The 20,714-nt window shown below is 41.2% G+C and overlaps 1 protein-coding gene across 1 annotated transcript in view; it reads left to right on the top strand.

The window, feature by feature from the left end:
- Positions 1-1,786: 1,786 nt before the first annotated feature.
- Positions 1,787-20,714, top strand: part of bcap31 (B cell receptor associated protein 31) — a 36,453-nt gene continuing 17,525 nt past the window's right edge. Inside the window, exons 1-4 of the mRNA XM_062427504.1 lie at positions 1,787-1,882; positions 7,071-7,171; positions 7,839-7,983; positions 19,866-20,001. Of these exons, the coding sequence (XP_062283488.1) occupies positions 1,791-1,882; positions 7,071-7,171; positions 7,839-7,983; positions 19,866-20,001 (474 nt within the window). The 5' untranslated portion in view covers positions 1,787-1,790. The remainder of the gene's footprint in view (positions 1,883-7,070; positions 7,172-7,838; positions 7,984-19,865; positions 20,002-20,714) is intronic.

Genomic DNA, 20,714 nt, shown 5'->3' on the forward strand with positions numbered 1-20,714 from the left:
CCCAACAATAACAGCTTAGTGGTGAAAAGTGATAAATAAAATAAAATAAAATATACAGTTAACAATCTGTAAAATAATCTTATACATAAACTCCTGATGTTATATATAAATGTGTTCAATGTTCCTCAGTCTCTTTAGTGGGAGGTAACTGGGAGCTGTGGTGTGATTATGATTATTGTTATTATTCATTCATCTGACTTTTATTATCTTAATTGAGTGTTATTATTATTATTATTAGTATTATTATTATTATTATAAAAACTCAGAAAACAGTGAATATTTTCCAGGATGACGTCTCTACATGTCCTGTATTGAGTCAGTGATTATAAAACAGAGCTTGAAACATTTTGGGGATTTTCTTAATTAAAAAATGAAACAATGAATTGATTATTGATTAACTTTCTGTCATTCCACTAATGGTTGCAGCTCCTTTAATGAGTCTGTGGTAATAAACACTGACTCATGTTCCTGTAATGAGGGTCTGATGTGTGTGAGGCTGCAAATTAGATTAATTAAAACGTCATTTCTGCTTTAATTGGACTTAATTTCAGCAGCAGTGGCTCCTTGGTTTTAACGCCTCTCCTGTATTGACTTTCTCTCTGTCTGCTGGTGACGTTCAGATGAAGATAACAGAGTCTTCATCACATCTACTGTCTCTCTTTGTCCTGATATCAGCTGCTTTCTGTTTTTATGTTCATTTTATGTTCAGCAGAAACTCGACACACACTGCTGCTCATTTTCCTCTCAGCTTCTCTTTAATTCACTTTGATTTAACGTCCAGCGTGAGGCTGCTGAGGGAGATTGCTATATACAGATATTATAATATCCAGAGATTATAATATACAAAGTTTATAATATACAGAGTTTATATTATACAGTTTATAATATACAGTTCATAACATACAGATAATATAACGTACAGAGTGCATAACATCTGACCTCGTTACTGACTCTTTAATAATAGTGTGTTGTTGTTTTGAACCTGTTTTAACTGTTTTTAACGTGTTTCTAACGTGTTTGTTTGCGTGTCTAACGTGTTTTAAACCAGTTTTTTACGTGTTTCTAACCAGTTTTTAACGTGTTTTAAACCAGTTTTTAACGTGTTTTAAACCAGTTTTTAACTTGTTTTTAACATGTTTTTAACGTGGTTTTAACGTGTTTCCAACGTGTTTTAAACCAGTTTTTAACGTGTTTTTTAACGTGTTTTAATGTGTTTTAAACCAGTTTTTAACGTGTTTTAAACCAGTTTTTAACGTGTTTTTAACGTGTTTTTAACGTGTTTTTAACGTGTTTTTAACCTGGTTTTAACGTGTTTTTAACGTGTTTTAAACCAGTTTTTAACCAGTTTTAAACCAGTTTTTAACGTGTTTTAAACCAGTTTTTAACGTGTTTTAAACCAGTTTTTAACGTGTTTTAAACCAGTTTTTAACGTGTTTTTAACGTGTTTTAAAACCAGTTTTTAACGTGTTTTTTGAGTGTTTTAAACCAGTTTTTAACGTGTTTTTTGAGTGTTTTAAACCAGTTTTTAACGTGTTTTTAACGTGTTTTTAACGTGTTTTAAACCAGTTTTTAACGTGTTTTAAACCAGTTTTTAACATGTTTTAAACCTGTTTTTAACGTGTTTCTAACGTGTTTTGAACCTGGTTTCTAACGTGTTTTTAACCTGTTGTTAACCTGTTTTTTAACGTGTTGTTAACCTGGTTTTTAACCTGTTGTTAACCTGGTTTTGAACGTGTTTTGAACCTGGTTTCTAACGTGTGTACCTGCTGTGTTTGTCTCCAGGTGTGAGGATGAGTCTACAGTGGACGGCGGTCGCCACCTTCCTGTACGCAGAGGTCTTCTTTGTTCTGCTGCTCTGCATCCCCTTCATCTCACCTAAGAGGTCAGTATTTACATGTCCTGTGTTTCCCATTAATGATATAGATTGTGGCGGCCCACCATAGTCTAATTTGTGTCTCTCAGTGAGCTGAACATGTCTGTACACTAGGGCTTTGCGATTGCCTCTAAATTTCAAATTGTAGATCATCATTGCTCTAGATACACGATTAAATCTCTCCTCCTCACTTCAAGTCGCTGTCATTAACTTTTAACCTGTAAAGGCCAACGCTGTAGGACTGTATGAAAGCTGTTGTGTGAATATTTCAATAGTTACACATTAAAACAATATTTATTTGCAATAACTCTCTAATGAGCAAACGGGCTGTGTCGGTTCGGATCAAAGAGATGCACAGGGCTGGCTGACAGTGTAACCAGATCAGATCAATAAAACTTTATTCTCTGATTGTTTCACAGCGGTTACGTTCAACAGCACTAATAAACTTCCTCACACACCTCCACTCAACCCTGCAGCTCAGCCTCAAACCTCTGAATGTGAAACACCTGAAAACACCTTTATGCTGCTTTAGTTGCTTCACTTTAAAAAGTCTTAATGAGAGATCTTCTTTATTTCCATCTGTACAATAAATCAACTCTGATCCTGATCCACATCTAAGACATCTGGAAGTCTTTTATTAATAAGTAGAAACAGATATGTTTGGTTTAATAATCCAGTAAGGGCTTAAAGGACAACATTATTTATAGATATAACTTTATTTTTGCTCTCAGAGTGAACCAGAATGATGCATCTGACTTAAAAATGTACAATGTTTTCTTGGATTGAGGTCCGATCACCATAGTCCTCTATTAGCCTGTCCTCTTACTCACCTGTCCTGTTCTCACCTGTCCTGTTCTCACCTGTCCTCTTACTCACCTGTCCTCTTACTCACCTGTCCTCTTACTCACCTGTCCTCTTACTCACCTGTGCTTTACTCACCTGTGCTTTACTCACCTGTGCTTTACTCACCTGTCCTCTTACTCGCCTGTCCTCTTACTCACCTGTGCTTTACTCACCTGTCCTGTTCTCACCTGTCCTCTTACTCACCTGTCCTCTTACTCACCTGTCCTCTTACTCACCTGTCCTCTTACTCACCTGTGCTTTACTCACCTGTCCTGTTCTCACCTGTAAGGCAAATGTATTTGTATAACACATTTGAATAAGTTCATTCAAAGTGCTTTACATAAAGTACAGGATATAAAAGCAACACATGGCAAAATAAAGACATTTACATATGATTCAAAGTGTTAAGTTACAGAGCAGTGAGACATTAAAACTTAAAACTCAGTTTAATAAAAAGCAGCAAAATGATTTAAAAGAACTGAGATGTGCATCAGACCTGTTAGTTCAGATATGTGGAGAATAAAACTGAACTCTTCTTCTCCAGGTTCAGTTTGAGTATTTTAAAGTCAGTTCTTTGACAGACAGGAAGTCAGTGTAAAGATCTGAGATGTGTGATTGTCGTGTTCAAATTTGAGGAAAGCGATCCTCTCGAAGTTTAAAGGGTTATTTATTAAGGGTGGGAATCGAGAACCGGTTCCAATTGGTTCAATCCATCGACATCTTTTGCCTTCATGCTTAACGATTCTCTTATCGATGCCTTTCTTTCACGTGCCTTGCAAAACAATGACGTCACGCTCGTGCATTTTTAGCACATTGTCGGTCTCTTCTCAAGCAGTTATCTATCTTGTTCAGAGACTCATAATAACTCAATAAAAGGTGTGTTGGTGACACTGAAAACCTGTAAGGCCTACTTTGTCCACTCAGAAAATCCACAGGAATTGATAAGGGAATCGATAATGGCATTGATATCAATACAATCGTATCAATTCTCATCCCTATTATTTATTGACGAAGCAAAGAACACAGCTGTGGACTTGATCTACTTCGCTTTAGAGTTCCATAGAAAATATATTTACACTTCCTGATATTCAGCTGTAGTTTGGGTGATTTATTGGTCAGTTCTTGTTACTATGGTTCCTTTTTGGGGATCAGCCAATCAGCTGTGGGCTTGGCATAAATGTTGGCGGTCTTCTGTGTAAAGGTCTTGAATCATTTAGTGTATCACCTCTTCATAGACAGCTTCCTATCTGGAGTTGCTTCCTGCAGAGTTGCTTCCTGTTAAACGGTCTCTTCACACCTGCAGCTCCGTACTTGTTCCACTCATGACGTGTTTTTGCCCTTTTGCACTTTCCATGACTCAATATTCACCCTTTTGACCTCCTGCCAAATACGTCTTTTTGTTCCTGAGTGTGAACTTTCATATCTGCATCACCATGGCAACAACTGCTCTGACACTGATTCACCAGGTCATGATGTCATCTCCATCAGCATCAGTTTAACACCACACTTGATATTAAGGTTTACAAAACTTCACATGATCCACTTTCTGTGTCTTAGTGAGACTCTGAATCAGCTGCAGCCGTCTGATAGACCTTTTAATAATCATAATATCAGTGAATGCTAATGCTGAATCTTAATTTACTCCAATACTTGTTATTGCTGGCCACTCACTACCAAAATATATACTAAGGGGGACCACTCTTTGACAAAATCCTCCAGGGTTGCTTGCAGCACGAGATAACCGTTCAAAAGGAAGAATTGATAGTAGTTTATCGTACCACATTGATATCGTAGGAGGATGCACCTCAAGCCCAACCTACAGGATCGAAAGGCGTAACCATACAACATGATATTTAACCATTTTACAGTTTGACCAGGCAGGGGCGTCGGGCTAAATTAGCATTTTCTCCTCCCTGTATTTTGTACACCTGGGGTTAAAACGCCTCATATTACATTCATTATGGAAAACTACTAAATAAACAGCGCGTGTTATCATGCACAGTTGAAAGATGCAAACCTCAGTGCGCTGCGTTAGTAGATCAGCTTGCATATATTTTGCAGGTGATGTCAAGTTTGCACATTTTTACACACGCAGACCTTTAGTAAATCAGACCCTAAGTGTTCTGTTTTTTCCTTTTGGTTAATGTAACTCACACTACAGAGAGCCTTGAATAAGCCTTGAGCCCTCCGACACATTTCAACTAATAAACTAAACATCATTGACCCGTATATCTATGATCAGCTGACATATATATGGATCAGACTCTCCACACTGACTTCCTGCTGTGTGAAGAGTCTCTGTTGGTTATTTTCTCCATGGTGAGCAATCACAGAGGCTTTAACCCTCCTGTTGTCCTCGAGTCAAGGTAGGAAGGGAGGAAGGAAGGGAGGAAGGAAGGGAGAGAGGGAGGGAGGGAGGAAGGAAGGATGGAAGAGAGGAAGAAGGGAGGAAGGAAGGATGGATGGAAGAAAGGAAGGATGGATGGAAGAAAGGAAGGAAGGGAGGGAGGAAGGAAGGAAGGATGGATGGAAGAAAGGAAGGGAGGGAGGAAAAAGGAAGGAAGGGAGGAAGAAGGAATGAAGGGAGGGAGGGAGGGAGGGAGGGAGGAAGGATGGAATAGAGGAAGAAGGGAGGAAGGATGGATGGAAGAAAGGAAGGAAGGGAGGGAGGAAGGAAGGATGGATGGAAGAAAGGAAGGGAGGGAGGAAAAGGGAAGGAAGGGAGGATGAAGGGAGGGAGGAAGGAAGGGAGAAGGAAGGAAGGAAGGGAGCAAGAAGGAAGGAAAAGAGGGAGGAACAGAGGAAGAAGGAAGGAAAGGAGGGAGGAGAAAGGAGGAAGGAAAGGAGGGAGGGAGGAAGGAAGAGAAGGAAGGAAGGAAGAAAGGAGGGAGGTAAGAAAGAGAGAAGGAGGGAGGGAGAAAGGAAGGAAAGAAGGAAGCTAGGGGGATGAAAGAAAGAAAGAAGGAGGGAGGGAGGAAGGACAGAAGGAAGGGAGGAAAGAGAGGAAGGAAAGAAAGAGAAGGAGGGAGGGAAGAAGGACAGAGGGAAGGAAGGGAGGAAATAAGGAACAGTCAAAACAGACGGGGTCAATTTGACCCGGGAGGACGACAGGAAAGTTAACCAGACTCTCCACACTGATCTCTGCTGTGTGAAGAGTCTCTGTTGGTTATTATCTCTCAGAGGCTTTTAAACAGACGCTGAGTTGAAGTTCATTGATTTTAATCGGCTGCGTTTCTCTCGTCACTCTTCGGTCTGTTTACGTGAACGCAGACAGAGCGGCTCTGTGTGAAAGTGATCAGATTAAAACACATCAGACCTGCTGACTGAGGACTGATCAGCTGTGATTAAAACACATCGGACCTGCTGACTGAGGACTGATCAGCTGTGATTAAAACACATCGGACCTGCTGACTGAGGACTGATCAGCTGTGATTAAAACACATCGGACCTGCTGACTGAGGACTGATCAGCTGTGATTAAAACACATCGGACCTGCTGACTGAGGACTGATCAGCTGTGATTAACTCTCAGAGAGAAACAGAGACTCTGGGACTCAGACATTCACACTGACTCAATAAAGACCTCAGAGTTTCTACTGTCCAGCTCTGCAGTTTGATCCTGTTGCCATGGTTACGGACCTGACACTTTAATGAAATTCAGTGGTTTAAATGATTGAAACTAAAGACTTTTGAGGAGGGGGTTCACACTCAGGGTTATTATAGTTCTGAAGTTATGTTTAGTTTTTCAGTTGTTTCTTAAACTTTCTATTTAGTTTAACAATTGATTAGTTTTTATTTAGTTTTTCCAGTTTTTAGGAGGTAAAGTCTTGATTAGTAGAAGCTGTACAGGATGAAATAATGCTGATAACACCAGATATTGTTTATTAAAGGTACCATATTGTGCAAAAAACCATTTAATTATTTTATTCTGTAACTGTTAACGATGCTTAGTAATTATCACATGTGATGTTTTCTTTGTCCACTAGATGGAGTCAAAACTCCACATTTACTGTCTCAGAGACAAAATCTGTCTTTACTGTGTATTATACTGTGTTTTACTGTGTTTTAAAGATAAAGATAAAGATACATTTATTGATCCCACAGTGGGGAATATTAATTGCTACAGCAGCTCAAAAAATAGTGATATAGAAAAACCAAACAAACAAAAACAAATATATACAACAATAAAATCAAAAACTAAATAAAAAGACCCTAAAATGCAATTATAACATAAATATACAACAATAAAAATTAAAAACTACTACTGTGTTTACTGTGTATTATAGTGTGTATTATAGTGTGTATTATAGTGTGTATTTCTGTGTTCTGATGTGATCTTTGCGTTTAATCTGCAGGTGGAATAAAATCTTCAAGTCTCGTCTGGTGCAGACCATCGCTCTCTATGGAAACACTTACTTCATGGTGGCCATGGCCATCCTCGTCTTCCTGCTCATCGGTACGTACGTGTGTGTGTGTCTGAGTGTGTGTGTCTGAGTGTGTGTGTGTCTGAGTGTGTGTGACTGGCAGATGATGTCACTCCCTGATTAATTGACCTTTAAACTCCAAATATGATCCTGATTTAAAAATAACTCTTCTATACTGTGAAGTCTTTATATTTACTGAAGTCTTCTTCCTTCCGTCTGTCCTCCCTCCCTCCTTTTCTCCTTCTTTCCTTCCTCCATCCCCCTTTCTTCATTCCTTCTGTCCTTCCTTCCTTCTTTCCTCCCTCCCTCCTTCTCTCTTTCTTTCCTCCTCCCTTCCTTCTTTCCTCTGTCCTTCTTTCCTTCCTTCCTCCCTTCCTCTTTTCCTTTCTCCCTCCTTCCTTCTTTCCTCCCTCCCTCCCTCCTACCTTCCTTCCTTCCTTATTTCCTCCGTCATTCCTTCCTTCCTTTCCTTCCGTTATTCCTTCCTTCCCTTCCTTCCTTCCTTCCTCCTTTCCTTCCTTCCTTCCTTCCTTCCCTGCTTTCCTTCCTTCTTCCTTCCTCCCTTCCTCCCTCCCTCCTTTCCTTCCTTCCTTGACTTGAGGACAACAGGAGGGTTAAATAACAGGAATAAGTGTAACACGTGTTATTGATACAGCATGATGTCGTTCCTAATGTGTGTGTGTGTGTGTTTGTGTGCAGACGCGTTTCGTGAGGTGAGGAAGTACAGTGTGACGGAGAAGGTGGATCTGACCAACAACCCAACAGCCATCGAACACATTCACATGAAGCTGTTCAGAGCTCAGAGGAACGAATACATCGCCGGCTTCGCTCTGCTGCTCTGCCTGTAAGAGACACACACACACACACACACACACACACACACACACACACACACACACACACACACACACACACACACACTCGTCTTTCTAGGAACCTCGCTGACATAATTCATTCCTCAGCTACATACTTGGGCTGGACATCTCCACTGATGTCCTGACTCAAAACATACTATAAATATAACAGATAAACGCTATCATTGCATAAAAGCTCTTCTCCATTTCAAAATTCTTCTACATTTAACTAACGAGCCTCATCGTTGTTTATATGAACTTTAAAAGCTGAACTTTGAGCACATTTCTGAAGGATCCACAAACACTTTAAAGCTCTTGTTGTCCTCAAGTCAAGGAAAGGAGGGAGGGAAAGGAGGGAGGGAGGAAGGAAGGGAGGGGGGAAGGAAGGAAAGGAGGAAGAAGGAAGGCAGGAAGGAAAGGAGGGAGGCAGGGAGGGAGGAAGGGAGGGAGGATGGAAGGAAGGAAGGAAAGGAGGGAGGGAGGGAGGGAGGAAGGAAAGAAGGAAGGAAGTAAAGGAGGGCGGAAGGAAGGAAATGAGGGAGGAAGAAGGAAGAAATGAAATGAGGAGGGAGGGAAGGAAGGAAAGGAGGGAGGGAGGAAGGAAAGGAGGGAGGAAGGAAGTAAAGGAGGGAGGAAAGAAGGGAGGAAGAAGGAAGGAAGGAAAGGAGGGAGAAAGGAAGGAAAGGAGGGAGGGAAGAAGGGAGGGAGGAAGGAAAGGAGGGAGGAAGGAAGGAAGTAAAGGAGGGAGGAAAGAAGGGAGGAAGAAGGAAGAAAGGAAAGAAGGAAGGAAGAAAGGAGGGAGGGAGGGAGGGAGGGAGGAAGGAAGGAAGGAAGGGAGGGAGGAAGGAAGAAGGAGGGAAGGGAGGAAAGAAGGAACAGTCAAAGCGGACGGGGTCAATTTGACCCGGGAGGACGACAGGAAGGTTAAAGCTTGGCAGCATTAACAGGTTTATATGTCGACGTGTCTTTGTAGAAACAGAGAAAAGGCAGGAAGTGATGCTGTGAATACGCCAAACTCAGAAACCATGTGTACATAACAATAACAGGAAGCTCACATTATTCATATACAGTTATATATAGAGATGAAGAGTATTTGACATGTTTAAACCAGGTGGGGAGTTCCGGTCCTCTGAAATGATGCCAACGTGGAAGTAACTTAAAACTGCATTCTATCAAAAGGCCACCAGGGGGCGACCGTTTTGGTGTCAAAAGGACTTCCGTCTCTATACAAGTCAATGGAGAATTCACCAACTTCTCACTTGATTTCTAACCTCAGTAAACGTTTTCAAAATGTGTTTATGGTCTCAATCGCTAGTTTAAAGCCTTCTTCAATGCAGTATGAAGTTCATTTGGGACATTTTGGCCTCCCTGATTTTATATTTGACGATAAAGCAGGGTATGCATTAGGCAAATCTGATTCAAATCTGATTCCTTCTCAAATCCGATTTTTAGGCCTGACTGTCCACACTGTTTTTAGCAAGTGTCCAAATCGTATTTGGCTCTATTCAGACTGGGCCACATTAATGACCAATCTGACAGGTTGCTGTGGCAACGGCGTCGGAGCGGAGGCTTCATCTAGCGTGTATTGTGTGATATCATATAATTGAGACAGAACGGAGTCATCTCCAAAGATTAAGAATTTGGTTTGGTCCTCTGTCCAAGGACTGATGTTTTCGATGTCCTCCATTGACATCAGTTAGCAACAACAACTGGAATAAGCGCGGGTCTGGTGTTGCATAGAGTGACGTAGCGTAGAGACGTAGAGAGACGTCACGGAGAGTCAAAACCCATTTGAGTGTTTGGAGCTGTTCAGACCATAAACTGTATATAAGAAATGGACGTAACATCCGTGACGTCACCCATTGGTTTGTGGACTGCTGCTCGGAGGCCAATAGTATCGGATCTGAGCAGCGGCATCTTGAAAATTTCAGGTGCATGCTGGGAGAAATAAAAACACAGATTCTACTTGTATGGGCATCAGGAGGAGCATGAGGCGCCTTCCTGAACCTGTGAACCAATCAACCTGTCAATCACCACGTAGCCACGCCCTAATGCATACCCTGCTTTATCGTCACATATAAAATCAGGGAGGCCAAAATGTCCCAAATGAACATCATACTGCATTGAAGAAGGCTTTAAACTAGCGATTGAGACCATAAACACATTTTGAAAACGTTTACTGAGGTTAGAAATCAAGTGAGAAGTTGGTGAATTCTCCATTGACTTGTATAGAGACGGAAGTCCTTTTGACACCAAAACGGTCGCCCCCTGGTGGCCTTTTGATAGAATGCAGTTTTAAGTTATTTCCGCGTTGGCATCATTTCAGAGGACCAGAACTCCCCGCCTGGTTCAGACTCAGACACATCTGTCCAAATGAGATTTGAAACTACCTCCCAAAGGTGGTTTCCATCTGGTTTGCAAAAATCAGATTTCATGTGATTTATGACTGTTCAGACTTCATAAGAGCCATCTGGTTCCAATCTAGATTGGCTAAAAATCGGATTTTGGCTTGCGGTGTGAACGCAGCCTGTGTGTTTCAGGTGCAGTGTTACACACAGGTCAACCACTCAGAGCCCCGACACACATGACTGCAGTGACGCACTTAAAAAACGGAGGAAAATAGATTTGAAGTGTAAATGAAGGCTTCAGGTCGCGGTTACAAACACAAGCCTGCACGGAGCGGACAGCTGCGTAGCTTAACATCAGAGCGTATCTGTTACCTGTGACGTGTGCGTGATAATTATGTGTGACATGATTGCTGTCCAGACATGAGGTAAGGGTTTGTGTTGGCTGAAATTAGTTTAATACAGTCACATGAACCATCTCACACTGATGCTGTTAGATGTCCTTAATTGTCCTCACAGTGCAGAGATGTCCTCAGTACAGTGGTTTGAATCTGACATTGGTCCTCACAAGTGCTGTAATACAAGAATTCTAGAACACACACATACAAACACACACATACAGACCATGGACACTTTTGGGGACATTACATTGACTTCCCAATTGGGGTCATGACTTTTGTCGCCCAATTACACAAGCTGTCTCCAATGAACTGGTCCGAACTATGACATTTTTTCTCAAATGTAGCTTATGACACACACACACACACACACACACACACACACACACACACACTCACTCACATATCAAACCATGGTCACTTTTGGGGACGTTACATAAACATAATCTAACCATAACTTTAACCACTGACCCAAAAATCAGCCTTTCCCCTCAATAAGGGACACAATCTGACTCTAATTAACGGTCTGAAATGTGTCCCTAAATGTAGCCTATGACAGATTAGACACACACACACACACACACACACGCTACATAGACTTACATTCATTTTCTGCAGACTCCATCAATCACCACTACTTGCTTCACCTCAACCACTGACCCAAAAATCAGCCTTTCCCCCAATTAGGTAGATGAATTGTCCCCAATTACACAATCTGACTCCCTGAAATGTGTCCCTAGATGTAGCCTATGACAGATCACACACACACATATCAGACCATGGTCACTTTTGGGGACGTTACATGGACTTACATTCATTTTCCACTGAGCCAAAAATTCTTGTCCCAACTTGGGGACACAGATTTTTGTCCCCAATTAACAATTAAGTGGTCTTAAAGTCTGAAATCTGTCCCCAAAAGTAGCCAATGACAGATTACACACACACACACACACACACACACACACACACACACACACACACACACATATCAGACCATGCTACCTTTTGAGGAGATATTACATAGACTTACATTCATTTTCCACTGACCCAAACATCTGCCTTTTCCCCAATTATGGACACATATTTTGTCCCTAATTACACAATCTGACTCCAATTTACTGTCTGAATGTGTCCATAAATGTAGCCTGTGACAGATCACACACACACACACACACACACACACACACACACACACACACACACACACACACACACACACACACACACACACACACACACACACACACACACACACAGAGCGACAGACAGACAGGTCTAAATACAGAGGAATTTTACAGTAGGGATGGAAAGAATGAGCAGCTGGCTGTGTGTGTCTGTGTGTCTCTTTGTATATGTTTGTGTGTGTGTGTGTGTTACCATTGACAAACCCCCCCCCCCACCACCACCACCTCCTTCCCCCCCTCTGTCACTGTACACTGTAAATCCTCCAGCCTGGACAGTTATTAGGTATGAATGGTGTCTTGTCCCCTGATTGGCTGACCCCCCCCTTCTCTCTCTCTCTCTCTCCCTCTCTCTCTCTCTCTCTCTCCCTCTCCCTCTCCCCCCCCCCCCTTCTCTCTCTCTCTCTCTCTTTCTTCCCCCCCCCCCCCCCCACAGTCAGTCCAGTCCAGATTAGACAGGAATCAGTTCTGACCGGTTTCAGACTGGTGTGACATGCTGCGCTCTGATTGGTGCACACAGCTTGTTGTTAGGAAGGGGGAGCAGCAACTCCAGTCAGTTAAATGACAGAAGTTACACATCACAGATAATTAACGAAGCTCGATACAAATAAAAATCAGAGCAGAATGGAGCAGCATCAGGGTTTAATCATCGAGCCGTATCGGCCAGGAGGAACCAGATGGTCTCCAGTCTTGATTTATAAAGGTCTCGGAGGTGTTTGTCTCTTCTTGATTGAGTGTGTGCTGAATTATTATTCCACAGTAGAGACAGAGACGCTCGTTATATATAAAAATGCTCCGGACTGCTCGTTAATGTTTGGGATGTTTTTGGATGTTAGTCAGCTCTTCTTCGTCCTGTGACCCGAGCCTACGTGGAGGAATGCGAGAGAGAGAGAGAGAGAGAGAGAGAGAGAGAGAGAGAGAGAGAGAGAGAGAGAGAGAGAGAGAGAGAGAGAGAGAGAGAGAGAGAGAGAGAGAGAGAGGAGAGAGAGAGAGAGAGATGCTGCCAGGTAGAGAATGGTAGACTGACCTGAGAGAGAGGACAGAATCAGAGTTATGTGTTCAGATTGTGGCCTAAACATTAAAGAAGCAGGCGAGGAATTGGTCCAATATGATGACACACACACACACACACACACACACACACACACAACACACATCAATCAATCAGACTTTAACACAAGAGCTTTACACAATAAAAAAAAAACACTGTAATATAAATAAGGACTCAATAAAAACAGGAGCTGAGGAAACGCTGTCATGAATCTGCAGTGAGGAAATAATGTAAAAATTGAGAAAAGCCAAATAAAATAAAAGATGATAAATAATGAGATTCATAAAATATAACAGATAATAGGGCTGGGTGATATGGGCAGAATCAAATATCACAATATGTTTCACCGAATGCCTTGATGTCGATATTTTTGACAGTGCAGTAGGATGATCGGTACTTTAACAAAATATTACACAATGAGATTTTTGATATATAATCATCAGTAATGTGGATATAATGAGTTAGTGGATAAAAACAGATAATAGAAATTACATTTTTACTGTAATGCAGCCTTTAAAAGCAGGAAAAGACACTTATTCCATGTCATGATATTCAAAACTGCATTCTATCAAAAGGCCACCAGGGGGCGACCGTTTTGGTGTCAAAAGGACTTCCGTCTCTATACAAGTCAATGGAGAATTCACCAACTTCTCACTTGATTTCTAACCTCAGTAAACGTTTTCAAAATGTGTTTATGGTCTCAATCGCTAGTTTAAAGCCTTCTTCAATGCAGTATGATGTTCATTTGGGACATTTTGGCCTCCCTGATTTTATATGTGACGATAAAGCAGGGTATGCATTAGGGCGTGGCTACGTGGTGATTGACAGGTTGATTGGTTCACAGGTTCAGGAGGGCGCCTCATGCTCCTCCTGATGCCCATATAAGTAGAATCCCTGTTTTTATTTTTCCCAGCATGCACCTGAAATTCTTAAGATGCCGCAGCTCAGATCCGATACTATTGGCCTCCGAGCAGCAGTCCACAAACCAATGGGTGACGTCACGGATGTTACGACCATTTCTTATATACAGTCTATGGTTGTAACACTAGCAGGGTGTTTATGTCACATTCTCATCAGGAGCCTAAAGGTCCGATCCTAGAATCACTCCTGAAATAAATAAATGTCAGATTGGATAACGTTTAGCTCATGTTTCCTCCTGTTAGCTGTGTGCATCCTGCAGGGGGCAGCAGCTGTGTGTGTGTGTGTGTGTGTGTGTGTGTGTGTGTGTGTGTGTGTGTGTGTGTGTGTGTGTGTGTGTGTGTGTGTGTGTGTGTGTGTGTGTGTGTGTGTGTGTGTGTGTGTGTGTGTGTGTGTGTCAGCGGGTCTTGGGCTGGTGTTGGGGGGCCGTGCAGCAGCTGCTCTGTGACTCACCGCAGCAGCAGCGCAGCATGTGATGCAGCAGCTGCGGCAGCAACAGCTAGGAGGAGGAAGCTCTCTCCAGCGTTTAGATGGAGCCCTCCTGACAGACGGCCCACTGTAATCTGGGACTGTGACTCAGGAATTTCCAGCCGGGGCCAAAAAGAAAATATGGAGCACGAGTTAGTGGAAACACTGAAGTGCTGGCAGCTGATCGGATTATTTCAGGCCTGTGAAGTTACTGACGGCCATATTTGGACCTGAGACCTGCAGACGTCTCTCACACCAGAAATCCTCCTTTTGCCCTAATTACACAACACGCATTTTATTTATTCATACTTTATTTAATGGCATCATTTCATTTTATGCAGCTTGCACATGTAATATTGGCTACATAGTGATACAACATGATAATTAAGATAGTATATTCATTTATTAGTATTCATGTTATAGCTGCAGCAAAGTGGAAAAATAGAAAAAGCATCAATAAAAACAATAAACAACAAAAATAATAAATGCAAAAGTAGTAAAAATACAGTGTAATAATAATAATACTACTTGGTAACAGGTACTGATCCCCAGCCCTAATTATTGCCCTCTAGAATTAATAATAAACTTATTATCTTTGAGTTTTGGACAAAGATCTTTTTTTAAAAATGTGAAATTATAACACTAATTTTCACAGTTTTCAGACATTTAACAGACAAAATGTTTAATCTAAAGAGAATATTCTGCACATGAATCAATAATGAACCAATCAGGGCTGCAAATAATGGTGATTTGTATGTGTAGATGAATCATTTTGTCAATAAAAAGTCAGAAAATAGTGAAAACTGTCCGTTTTATAAGTTTAGACGAGCCAAAAGCTAAATGTTCGTGACCTGAACCGTCCAATCAGATCACTGCATTTGGATTATTGATTGAACATTATGTGCAAGAGTAATATTGGTATTGAGTGATAGTAGGAAACACTGACACTGCACCGTAGTGAACACTAAAAGCAATTAAAGTAAAACCGATAACAATATTTACTGTATATAAATAAATTTACAGTATATTGTGATCATTTTAAATTCATAGAAAAAGGAGAAGAGGGGAAAAGAGATATTCCACTTTGATTTTATTTCATATTTAAAAAGTTTGCATGCTTTATGCTGCAACAACACACATAAATGAAAGAAAAGCTGTCTTCTCCTGCGTGTCGTAGTGTCCCTGAACGCGCCACCGAGCTGCAGCTGCTGCAGGACAGACGTGTGACTCAGGAGGGAACGTCTCAGTTTCCACTTCTTCTGCTTTATTACTGTAAATAAAGAATATATTTCAATTAGTAATTAAATACAGTATTGGCCAGAACAGAATATAAGACGACATTGATTATAAGACAACCCCCCCCACCTTCCTTTTCTCTAACAGCTGTTTTTGAAGCTTGAACTAACTCTGACTCTTGGCTTTGTTGGGGAAGTTTCTCTGAGATACCGTTAATCCAAACAGAAGAGAAATCTTTCATCCACCCGTCTCCAGTTTTATTTCCTCCTCCAGCAGAAAAGTTACGTCACACAAAGACCTTCAGTAAACTCCTCCTGACTGACTCTGACACACACAAAAGCTTCTTTCACACACACAGTTCCTGGTGAATTACTGAGATAAGCTTTCCTGCATTCAGGATCATTTCAGTATTTAACCCTTACATACAGTTCAGGTTTCATTTGACCCGTTTTGACATTTAACAGCTTGTAAAAACACCACAAATGTTAAGATTTGCACAAAATGTAGATTATTTTAACCCTTAGAAACTGATTTGGGGTCAAATTTAACCCATTTTTTTTACATTTGACAGCTGTAAAATCAGCCCAAATGTTCTTTTACTCTGTGATTATATGACTTAAAGTGATCTAAAGTGGCCCAAAATGCACAAAAATGAAAATATTGTAACCCTTGCATCATTTCCAGGGTTTAATTTAACCCTTTTGTTTCTTTTTATAGCTGTAAAAACACCCTAAATGTTCTTTTATTCTGAAATTTGATGATCTAAAGTGGCCCAAAATCCACAAAAATGAAAATATTTTAAAATGTTATACTGGGTCAGATTCTCTCTGTATCTATTGACATGTGTTTTAGTCAAATGAATAGTTAATAGTTTTAATAAGATAGTAGTTATGAGGATTTCTTTTTATGATGTAGCAGTGAAGACTGATGGCTCTAATGGTTATACAATAAACCCCACAGCTCCATAAAGTTCTGCTCATTTTACACTTTACATAGAATAACATTTACCCACCATAAACAGATGCAAAAATGACTAAAAGAGACAGTAATTGACTAAAGAAACCTAAAAACTACCAAAAAGAGACATAAAAAATGACTCAAATCAACCTACAGTTAGTTTGAGTGACAGCTGCCATCTAGTTACCATGGTAACTTAGAGATGGAGAGACTAAAGAGACTCAAAACTACCAAAAAGAGACATTTCCATCATTATAGCTATGTTATATTTTCATGTCTGAGGTGAAATAGGACATGATATTGTGTGATAGGAGATGTTTAGTGGTGTAAAAGCTAAAAAAATACACTCTCTCTGCTCTCTGAAACATGAATCAAGGTTTCATCACATTTATTGATCAGTCAGATCCACTATTGATGCTTTCTAAACACATCTGTGCTTCATAGTTTGGTAGAGATGCTTTTTATGAGGAGATTCTTAGACCGGGTCAAAACTGTTGAGTCTCTCCTCTTTTCTCTGTGTGTATCTCACTGACAGTCTCTCCTCTTTTCTGTCTCACTGACAGTCTCTCCTCTTTTCTCCGTGTGTATCTCACTGACAGTCTCTCCTCTTTTCTGTCTCACTGACAGTCTCTCCTCTTTTCTCCGTGTGTATCTCACTGACAGTCTCTCCTCTTTTCTCTGTGTGTATCTCACTGACAGTCGAGTCTCTCCTCTTTTCTCTGCGTGTATCTCACTGACAGTCGAGTCTCTCCTCTTTTCTCTGCGTGTATCTCACTGACAGTCTCTCCTCTTTTCTCTGTGTCTATCTCACTGACAGTCGAGTCTCTCCTCTTTTCTCTGTGTGTATCTCACTGACAGTCGAGTCTCTCCTCTTTTCTCTGTGTCTATCTCACTGACAGTCGAGTCTCTCCTCTTTTCTCTGTGTGTATCTCACTGACAGTCTCTCCTCTTTTCTCCGTGTGTATCTCACTGACAGTCGAGTCTCTCCTCTTTTCTCCGTGTGTATCTCACTGACAGTCGAGTCTCTCCTCTTTTCTCTGTGTGTATCTCACTGACAGTCTCTCCTCTTTTCTCTGTGTATCTCACTGACAGTCTCTCCTCTTTTCTCCGTGTGTATCTCACTGACAGTCTCTCCTCTTTTCTCTGTGTCTATCTCACTGACAGTCGAGTCTCTCCTCTTTTCTCTGTGTCTATCTCACTGACAGTCGAGTCTCTCCTCTTTTCTCTGTGTGTATCTCACTGACAGTCTCTCCTCTTTTCTCCGTGTGTATCTCACTGACAGTCGAGTCTCTCCTCTTTTCTCTGTGTGTATCTCACTGACAGTCGAGTCTCTCCTCTTTTCTCTGTGTGTATCTCACTGACAGTCTCTCCTCTTTTCTCTGTGTGTATCTCACTGACAGTCTCTCCTCTTTTCTCTGTGTGTATCTCACTGACAGTCGAGTTTCTCCTCTTTTCTCCGTGTGTATCTCACTGACAGTCGAGTCTCTCCTCTTTTCTCTGTGTGTATCTCACTGACAGTCTCTCCTCTTTTCTCCGTGTGTATCTCACTGACAGTCGAGTTTCTCCTCTTCTCTCTGTGTGTATCTCACTGACAGTCTCTCCTCTTTTCTCCGTGTGTATCTCACTGACAGTCTCTCCTCTTTTCTCTGTGTATCTCACTGACAGTCGAGTCTGTCCTCTTCTCTCTGTGTGTATCTCACTGACAGTCTCTCCTCTTTTCTCCGTGTGTATCTCACTGACAGTCTCTCCTCTTTTCTCTGTGTGTATCTCACTGACAGTCGAGTCTCTCCCAGGCGGGGAGTTCCGGTCCTCTGAAATGAGGCCAACGCGGAAGTAACTTAAAACTGCATTCTATAAAAAGGCCACCAGGGGGCGACCGTTTTGGTGTCAAAAGGACTTCCGTCTCTATACAAGTCAATGGAGAATTCACCAACTTCTCACTTGATTTCTAACCTCAGTAAACGTTTTCAAAATGTGTTTATGGTCTCAATCGCTAGTTTAAAGCCTTCTTCAATGCAGTATGATGTTCATTTGGGACATTTTGGCCTCCCTGATTTTATATGTGACGATAAAGCAGGGTATGCATTAGGGCGTGGCTACGTCGTGATTGACAGGTTGATTGGTTCACAGGTTCAGGAGGGCGCCTCATGCTCCTCCTGATGCCCATATAAGTAGAATCCCTGTTTTTATTTTTCCCAGCATGCACCTGAAATGTTCAAGATGGCGCTGCTCAGATCCGATACTATTGGCCTCCGAGCAGCAGTCTACAAACCAATGGGTGACGTCTAGGATGTTACGTCCATTTCTTATATACAGTCTATGGTCTCTCCTCTTTCACTGACAGTCTCACAGGAGGTCAGAGTTTCCTGGTCGTGTGGTTAAAGTTCATCTAAAACCAGCGGCCAGCACTTCCTCCCTGTCTGGCAGGAATGGGGGCAGTTATTCTGTCCAATTGCCCGAAATGTTGCCCCGCCCTTATCGCTGTTAGTGACTATTACATCTCCGCCTGTCAACGCCACACAGAGCGGGAAAATGTCAGGGGTAACTCTGTGTGTGTGTGTGTGTGTGTGTGTGTGTGTGTGTGTGTGTGTGTGTGTGTGTGTGTGTGTGTGTGTGTGTGTGTGTGTGTGTGTGTGTGTGTGTGTGTGTGTGTGTGTGTGTGTGTGTGTGTGAGAAGTGGTGAACAGCTATATTAGGTTATGTGTAAAGTGATGAGTGTGTGACAGATGATTGGCTGTTTACATCACAACACACACACACACACACACACAGGGCTCAGGTGGTGTTGTGTTTGTGTTGCTCTCACTTCATTGAGTCTCTTATCAGTATTTCTGCTCTCAGTCAGCAGCTCGGCTGGTTTTGGAGCCGGTCGCTTCTTCAAACTCTGAAAACAACAACAGAAATATTAAAAATTAACACAGCCTTTTTAGTTATGCAGCTTATTTTATGTTATAAAATATAAACACAGAGAAATAACAGCAATCTTTAGATAAACAATGATAATAATCATCATTCAATGTTTTCTTAAAGGGTGAAGAACTTTTGTAGTCCTGCTGCTTTTTTATGCTTTTATGCTTTTTTATTCTCTGACAGTCAAATCAAAGCCACAAACATTTAAAACAAACACATTACATTTTCAGTGTTTATTTTACATCATCAGTTTGTCTTCATACGACCGTAAACTGACTCTGATGTGTAAAAAACTGCTGAATCCTCCTTTTTAAAAATAAAGGTCACACATCTGAATTCACTTAGTTTTTGTCTCTGAGCCTTTACTGGCTGTGAGCTCTCTGACAGTGTGTGTGTGTGTGTGTGCAGGCTGCTGCGTCGCCTCGCTACGCTGCTCTCCCAGCAGGCAACGCTCATGGCGTCCAACGAGGCCTTCAAGAAGCAGGCGGAGGGAGCCAGCAACGCCGCCAAGAAATACATGGAGGAGAACGAGCTGCTGCAGGAGGTGATGCACACACACACACACACACACACACACACACACACACACACACACTCTGCTCTATTTATTACCAGGCAGACTTGTGGAAATGTATTTTAAGACTGAAGTGAAAATAAATCTGTTGGTGTTGCTCAGAGAGAGAAACTATTATTACGCAACAGTAAACACAACGAGAGCTGCAACCATCAGCACATTCATCAGTCAGCTGATCAGCACAGAATTTAGTAGTTTTCATGATCAAATATTCATTTTAGTAGCTTTTTAAAATCAGAAACAGAATCAAATTTATTGTCATTAAACAGATAGTACAATGAAATTAGAGACAATGCCTTAAAGTGCAGATGAAAACATATATAAACTGCATTCAGTCCATTGCACAGTTGAATAAAACCTGAGTTAAAAACAGTGTAATAATATAAATAATGAATAAATAATAAATAAATGAATATTGTAGTTGCAGCAGCAGTTGTCTTTAGTTCATCCAAAGAAGTTGAGATATATATTACTGTTAATAAAGACAAAGAAAAGCATCAAATCATCACCTCTGACTAGCTGACTGCAGCACATATTTGGTGCATTTTGCTTAAAAAAATTAATTTATTATTAAAATAGTTGCTGATTAATTTTCTGCAGGTCAACAAACAGCTGCTTCCGAGTTAATAATAAACATTAGTGCTCAAATATTAATACATAAACCAACCAAATGATATTAAAAC

This window comes from Scomber scombrus, chromosome 10, assembly GCF_963691925.1.
Source record: "Scomber scombrus chromosome 10, fScoSco1.1, whole genome shotgun sequence".
Taxonomy (NCBI): domain Eukaryota; kingdom Metazoa; phylum Chordata; class Actinopteri; order Scombriformes; family Scombridae; genus Scomber; species Scomber scombrus.